This window comes from Lepidothrix coronata, unplaced genomic scaffold, assembly GCF_001604755.1.
Source record: "Lepidothrix coronata isolate B3197 unplaced genomic scaffold, Lepidothrix_coronata-1.0 Scaffold0, whole genome shotgun sequence".
NCBI lineage: Eukaryota > Metazoa > Chordata > Aves > Passeriformes > Pipridae > Lepidothrix > Lepidothrix coronata.
In genome coordinates, this window is record NW_016690180.1 from 15964937 (window position 1) to 15973156 (window position 8220).

Genomic DNA, 8220 nt, shown 5'->3' on the forward strand with positions numbered 1-8220 from the left:
TTCAGCCATTGTCCATCCTTTTTAATCTTTCTACAGTATTTGTGTGTGTGTAATGAGTGGAGAGGTTATCTTCAATTTCCAGTATCAGAGGGTTAATTTTAGTTACCTGTTCTGTTAGATTAGCTGTTTGTACAGAGGATATCCTTCTAAGGATAACTGTCTGCTTTACCAAGCTCATTAAGATTTGGTATCGGAGCATCTCGGCAAGGTAGGCATTATTCCCTTTCATAGAGCAAGGAGCTTAGTCAGAGACAGGTTAATTGATTTTCACCAAGGTCACAGCAGAAGTGTGTTGCTGAACCTACATTTTCCAGCTCTGAAGCTCATGCTGTAACAAGACCTCTCTCATAAAAGGACAACATTGTGGCTTACTGGTCCCACAGTGGCTACTGCAAATTAAATGTTCGAAGCAGATGTCTGTAGTAGACCACAGTTGGCTTTGTGTGATGTTGCAAACCTGTCCGATTCCATTGCAGTACTTGTGTTTGCATTCCTGTTGTTCCAATACTGATTTTTCTCTTTGGGTGATATCTATTTTTGTATATTGCTTGAATTGTATATTAGAATATACACTTACCATGGCAGTTAGCAAAAACATCTGGCATCTTGATTGTGTCTATAAAAAAACATGAATAGTTGAAGTGGTCAAGTAATGTGCCAAATTTAGAAAGGGTTTGAAAGTTGGGATAGTACGTTTTGTATAGAACACTTAACAATCAGCTTGAAATGGCTTCATTTAAAAAGTGCCTGTGGTAATGAAAGAATGTCTTTTTATTTAGGTGGCACATTTGGAGCGAACAGGGCATTACTTAACTGTAAAAGATAACCAGGTGGTGCAGTTGCATCCCTCCACTGTTCTTGATCACAAACCAGAATGGGTGCTGTATAATGAGTTTGTCCTTACAACGAAGAACTACATCCGGACATGTACAGACATCAAGCCAGAATGGTAAGATGAAGTCTTGCAACAGTCGTGATCTACTGTACAGCTCTTGTGTTTCTTTTTCGTTTTCTTAACTTGAGGTAATTCTTTTCACTCTACATGAAGCCAGTTTTACTAAAATGGTTTGAGGAATGGCAGTGGCATGGACTTGAGATGTTGCAGATCACTAAAGGTTTTTGTTGTGGGAGTTGTGTTTAGAATTCATGGTGCCTGGGCTCTGTATGCAGTGCACAGAGAGATGCTTGACTTAAAAACAGTTACTTCAGTAAGCCTGTTTGGAAAGATCCTGTCTGGGGATAAGTCCAAGCACCCACTTGCATACCTGAGTTAAGAGATTGCAGTAGGTGCCTCTGTTCTCAAGATCCAGGACCTCACTTATCTGGCTTCTTTCAGAAGGAGCTGAACAGGATTTTGTGCTTTCTTAAAATACTAAAGAAAGAGGTGGTAATAGTGGTACAAATTGCCTTGTCATGATATTTATTCCTCAGCAAGTGTATATCAAGGAAATAGAGGCCTGAACCTCTGCAGACAAGCAGAGATCTGAAGCATCTTGCCTGTCTTTAAAGTTATACTTAAGCTGCCAAGTTGTAAGCTTTGGGGATATGGGAGGCTCTTCAGTTGCTGAAATTTTACCGTTGTGCAGGAAGAGTTTAAAGGTTCATAAGCTGGAAAACACAGCATATATAGCTTGTAGTATCTTAATGAAAAATGTGGTTCCTTAGAAATCTTTTCTCAACAAACACTGTATAGCATAAAGCAGGTTCCTATGGCCTTAGTTGTATTTTTAAGCTTAAAGCAGGTAAGGCTGAACTGTACTCGGACACAAACTGACGTTTGGGTGGACTTCTGTGGCTGGTGGCCTTGGACATTAGGCAGCAGCTCTGGCTGTGTGGGCCACCATGGCAGGTACTGCAGCAGCAGTGAGGGTCTGTAAGGGGCACATGGCTGCACAGGGCATATCATGAGACTCGTGAGTGCTTTTTGCTTTGGACTTGAGCATTTGCACAGGATGGCACTGAGATTTTAGGTGTGTGTGCATGTGTGTAAAATTCAGTTAATCTTAGAATCGCAGAATGAGCTGAAAATAATGGATAACCTTTGTTTCCCTCCGTTGTAGAATTTCTCTAAGATGCATCCTAAAGTTTTGAGTATCAGTAACAAGCTTTTCCTTTTTTGACAGGCTGGTGAAAATTGCCCCTCAATATTATGACATGAGCAATTTTCCACAGTGCGAAGCAAAGAGACAGTTGGATCGCATCATTGCCAAACTTCAGTCCAAGGAATACTCACAGTACTGAATTTATGCTTTGAACTGAAGTTATTCAGAGGACAGCTTTAAGAGATGAAAGGATTCAAAGTTCAAGTTGTGCTCTTCACTTTGGTTCAATAATGGCCTTTATTTGAAAGCTTTTTAATTTTTCTTTACAGTAAATATTCCATTCTGATTTCATAAATTAAACATTTATGCCTCCCTTTTGTGTTGACACTGTTGCTTATACTGGAAAAGCTAATCAATGTTTTGCAGTTTATTGAAAGTAGTTCTATATATAACAATGTTCTAAGCATTTCTTTAGAAATGGTTGAAAATGCTTCTAAAAATGTGATTATCGACCATGGTATGCATGATCGTTGTAATTGTTGACATTCCTTTTAGAAGTTGTGAAATGTTACAACTTGTGCTTCTGTAGACACAATCTTCAGCTTCAGTACAAAGGTACTGACTTCAATAAAGTCTATTTATACTAATTTTGTGCCACAGTATGTCAGTATTTCTATTGTTTTGATTGAAACATGAGAAGCCATTTAGTCTCCCAGTAAACTGCTGTTTGATTGACATGGCAGTAGTTTAATATTTTAATATTAAAAGTGCGGATGTTTAAGCAGCACAGTGATGATGACATCAGCATAATGCATACAATGTTGATCCCTTGCAAACTTGTTTAAATTATTTAGGAAAAATGAAATGCATGCAGATGTGTTAGGAGAATGCTTTCTTCAAACATAGCCCTAAATATTTCTTGGACAGAACTGTAGTAATGTGTCCTGTAACGTGGAGTGTCTGTGGCGAGTTAGGAATTGCCCTGCTGGGCAGTGTTCAGGGACCATTTAGGATCAACACAAACAATAGCATAAGCGACACTGTAGGTCAGGTCACACTGCACCGTTGTAATTTTGTACGGATTTTTGGTGAAATATGATTTGACAGCATTTTCAATTTGGGAAGGCTAATCCCATGAGGAATTTGTAGTGAAATTTGATCAGAGGGCTGGAGCACCTGAGGAGCTCTATGAGGACAGGCTGAGAGAGCTGGCACTATTTAGCCTTGAGAAGAAAAGGAGGAGACCTTATTGTGGACTTTCAATACTTACAGAGGTTTTGTAAGAATGAGTTGTGGCTTTTTACCAGGGCCTGTAGTGACAGGACATGGGGCAAGGGTTTTACTCGAGCAGAGGGTAGGTTAAGATTAGACATAAGGAAGAAATTCGTCACTGTGAAGGTGGTGAGGCGCTGGAACAGGTTTTCCAATGAAGTTGTGGATGCCCAGTCCCTGCAGTGTTCAAGGTCAGTTGGATGGGGCTTTGAGCAACCTGGTCTAGTGGAAGGTGTCCCTGCCCATGGCAGGAGGATTGGATCTTTAAGGTCCCTGCCAACCCAAGTCATTCTGTGTTTTAATGTATTTGATCAGATTTCAGTTTTTCCCTCCCCCTGGAATACACTGAGCTTTGGTCCTTATAGCAAAGAGAAGCTGGATCAGCTCTTGCTAAAACTGGTTCCCCTAGGAAGAGAGCTATGCGCTGTCATGCTGTAAGGCTGAAGTAAAAATAGGTTATGTTTGGAGAGCTGGTAACTAACCTCAGACAAATCTTAAGTACTGATGTTTGGTGTATCCTATTTAAATACTAGCAATGGACTATAAAATTACTTGGAATGGAATAATTTGAGGAGTTCCTTAAATTCCAACTTCTTTTTCTAAAATGCCTTTTATATGATGGGGCACAGAGAAGTTTTGAAAACCTTTTGTTATCAACTAAAACAGTAATTGTGAAGGAAAAAATGTCTGAAGATTAAAATTTGAGTGGGTTTATAATATGCAGTGGGACTTGGGGAGTCTGTCTCAAGTTTGATAAATGAGTGAGGGAGTGGAGGATCTCCCCCACTTGAGGCATTGTGGAATGGGTCTGGACTCTCCTGCCCTACAAAATCATTTTCAGTAGGAAGGAGGGAGGTTGACTCTGCATAAAATGTTGAACTGGATGGAGTTTTCTGACTGCAGGTGGAAAAGGTTTTTATTTAAAACAGGGATTATGAACTTCTTAAGCAACTGGATTTCATACTAGTATTCCTAAACATACAAATGTTGGTTTTGCAAATTCCTGCTCTAGGAGGACTCAGCCTGGTTTTGCCTGACTTGCTTATCCCCCACTGTGAGGGGGCTGCTTTGTGCAGTGCTGAAAACTGGCCGCTCCCCAGGTAAGAGAATTTCTCTAGGATTCGTCTGCAGCTTTCAGCTGAACAGTGTAGAACCAGCTTCTGCACAACTTTCCCTAGGTCTAGCAAGGAGCACAAACAGCCAGTTCTCTGCATGAAACCCCTCAGGGACCCCAGAACCAGCTGCCATAAGCTGCCATAGCCTGGGTCCTTGGGGATGGGGGAGCAGATGGCTATGGCTGTGAGTGGAACTTGACACAGGAGAGACTTTGGCCCTTTTTTTCTTTTTTAAAATTGTCATACCCACAAACTCAGCTTGGGCTGTGACAGCTGACCTGGGATCTTTCACTTTGCTCTGTCTTTGCTACCAGGAATGCAAATACTACTGACCAAACTCATGTCCTCTGGCAGCTGTGCAGCCCTGACACCTTCCAATTAAGCCAGTGACACCTGTGCAATCCACCTGAAGGCCCAGGGGGGCACCGGTGTCACGGGCTGAATTGGAAGGCTGTCGGTGTCCCAGCTGTCACCGGGGACAGAGCAGGCCCGGTGCCCCCTCCCCTCCTGACAGTGGGAATGCGAGCAATGGGAAACAGCTTACCTGCTGGGACCCTGATGGAATCTGGGGGCTAGTGCTTCAGGAATATACAGAAACCTAGACATCTGGGGAACCTGGTGGGTTTGGTGCTTGCATGACATTAGTGTATCTCTGAAAAACGCTCCCCTTACCGAAGAACTGACAAAGCATTTTCTCATGGGGACTGTGTGTGACACAAAGTCATTCCTTCGCTAAGGCCCGGGGGTGGGAGCGGCTTTGTGCAGGCATGTACAGTCTGTTCTGTGCCCAGTACTGATCTCAAATAACTGAGGGTGTTCAAGGGTTCGGGGAGAAACAACACAAACTCACTTAAATCACTGTGGACACCTTAGACTTACTGCAAATCTCACTTTTGATGTAATTTTAGAGCCATATAGCAGTGGGAGGGGAGCCAGGTATCTAAGGAGTTACTGGCCCTCTCTGAAGGAGTAGTGACAGGGATAGCAGGGCTTCTTCAAGCAGTGTTTCCTGGGAATGAAAGGGAAGCTTGTATCAGGAGCCACCTTCTTTGCTGCTGCTGACTCTGGGGTAGAGCAGATGCATGCAGAGAAGCTTGGGTTTTAGAATAGCCCTGGGTTTTCTTGAGTTCATTGTTGAAAGGTAAAACCTCATTCCCATTTTTCTGATGGGAAAACTGTCAAAAAAGGTTGCCCAGAGGAACAAAAGGAAACTAAGAAGGAGGTGTAGGAATAAGGCTGCTTTATCTATGAGCATATGAAGGTCACTGCCTCTAAAACTGTTACAGATACCTGCAGTCCTGCCCATCATCAGAGCTCTGGCTGCTTATACTGCACAATGCAGTAAATGGGGGGAAGAGTTGGAAATCAAAAGTTTGCTGGTATCAAATAGAAATTCAGCTTCCCCTGTTTTTTGTCCTGTGAAATGCCACAACTGACTACAAGACCCTTCCTGCTGGCCTGAGGAGCGAGGGATCCCGGATAAAGCACAGAGCTGCCCCCACCAGCTGCAGCCATTTGCTGTTCAGTGTTCCCTGCCCTACTGATGCCACTTCAGAGCGTTCAGACTGCTAGCCAGGTGTAAGCATTTTTGTTTTGGAGTACTGAGTAATGGCTCCTTAGGATTAGCTGGTTATCTGCTTTAGATTGGTCTGAAAGGTCTTTGTTTACTTACAGTGATCTTTTTATCAGAGACATTCCGGTGGTTTTTGAAAATATGTGGTTTGTATATAATAAACTATTTATAGTGTGGGACTTCTGAAAATACAGAATGGGTTAGATGATAGAAAAACTACTAAGTGAAAGGGGTATATTTTTTGAAAAGAGGAGAGTCTTCCATCGTAATTGTGCTGCTGTGTAATACCTCAAAGCAGTAAAAGGGCTAATAATTGGTGTGATGTAACAAGTGTATTTAGGTTTGTTAGATACAGAGGTAGTTACTAATGGCTGAGTACATGTGGTTTAGGTATGTATCAGCATTATGGAGACATAACGAAGTGACCAGTTATACTGTGTTTAGATTCGTAGGGATTTAACAGCAATTAGAATTTTTGTCAGAGAAAAGAAAAAGTGGTGACTCCATGCTTTGCCATGTCCCGATGTGATAAACCCCCCCTGCACTCTTGCTTTTGGGAGATCTCTATGTAGTGCAGTGCAAAAGACAGGCGCTGAAGTTCCTTTAGGGTTTACAGGAGTGTCTCCATTTGTTGTGCTGTGCCCGTTCACTGAAGTTGGAGAGCAGCTGGCACGGGCCAGTGTGGGTTGGTACGTTCTGTATCGCTTGCGTCAGTTTTTCGTGACAGAGCAATGCCACCATTTCTGATCCCCACCTCCCTTTTCACATCAGGGCCTGTGACACAGCATTGGTTTGTGACGTCTGATTTTCAACCTGCACTGCTACACAGTGCATACCGGGAACTGCTCATTATTTGCCATATTAAAGCAAAAATGCTGAAATTAGCTTTCACTATGTATTTGAAAAGATACCTTAGCAAAAGTCAAAGGGCAAAGAGTTTTTCTTCCATCCAGTCAAGCTACAATTATTAATTTGTAATCAGATTGCTCTAGTTCATTTTCTGGCAATATATAGCAATAAAAAGCCATACCACACACTATGACAGTAGAAAGCAGAGAGTTATATTCTAAAGTACACAGATTTATTCACTTACTGTAATTTGTAAGGAGTAGACATTTATCTTGGTTTTAGAACAGCTGAAGGTTTTAATAATAAACATAAACATATTTTACTATTAGAAGTATAATCTTACTCTGGTACTCTGTTGACCTTTTAAAATTATTTAACTTCATGACTATGTATGTGACATTAGATTTATGTGAAGCAGAGGGAAAAATGATCTACTTGGTCAACCTGGTTCCTTTTTCTACTAGTACTTCTGACCCTGGTAGCTTTGGTTTGGGATATGTATGCTTCCTAGAACTGTTCCTACAACTGGGTGTTATTCCCCAGGTATACAAATGTGAGATATTTTTGATCTTGAAATGAGCAGCTTTAAAAACAGAATGAAACCATTATGAGAGTGTTTGCCCCTCTCTTTGCTTTTCCTTTTGCGAATGACAAGCTTGGGCTGCCTCTAATTTGCACTGATGTGTTTGAGATAAGTGGTTGGCATCAAGGAGATCCAAGCTTCCAGTATCAAGGGATTAAACTAAATATGGTAACAGCAGTAAAGTAACATTCCTGTAGCAGTGGTAACAAGACTAATTCTGTGTTATGATTTTGCAGTTTCAACTCAAATATGGTAGTTTCTCAGGAACACTGAATGTATGTTGGACAGATGATAAAATAATTTTCATTTGTGTACATCTCAGCTCTGAGTGGTTCTTCCAGCTGTGAAAGCTATGCAGTAGTTTTGTTGTACAGAAAAATAAAACATAGCACAAATTAATGTTGATAATAAATATTTCCTGTGGCTTTAAACATGTATTATTTTGGGTTGGTCGTATTCTTTCAGCTAAAGTAGCCCTCTTGCCTTCCATTTGAATTCAGTGTTTATTTTGTGAGCATATCACATTAATGTTCCCAGCCTCACTGCTTCTAGCAGCATAAACAATAAACACTTAAGAGCATCGAGTACTTACCGGGCTCCATAGAGTGGAAAGCTGCTGGTGGACCTATTTCCTGAATACTTTGTCCATTTAAATATTCAGCTGTGTAGTCAAACCACTTCTGCTTATATTAGTAACCAGTTTTAACCTCAAAAATATCAACCTTTTCAGCTTTATGAAAATGCAGGTGTTTGCTATCAAAATTCATGTACGATTTTAAAGACTTG

The 8220-nt window shown here is 41.2% G+C and overlaps 1 protein-coding gene across 1 annotated transcript in view; it reads left to right on the top strand.

Annotated features, from left to right (window-relative positions):
- The window catches only part of DHX15 (DEAH-box helicase 15), a 48989-nt gene extending 41124 nt beyond the window's left edge, over nucleotides 1-7865 (top strand). The window contains exons 13-14 of the mRNA XM_017824695.1: nucleotides 780-949; nucleotides 2124-7865. Coding sequence (XP_017680184.1) covers nucleotides 780-949; nucleotides 2124-2241 — 288 coding nt within the window. The 3' untranslated portion in view covers nucleotides 2242-7865. The remainder of the gene's footprint in view (nucleotides 1-779; nucleotides 950-2123) is intronic.
- Nucleotides 7866-8220: the final 355 nt, after the last annotated feature.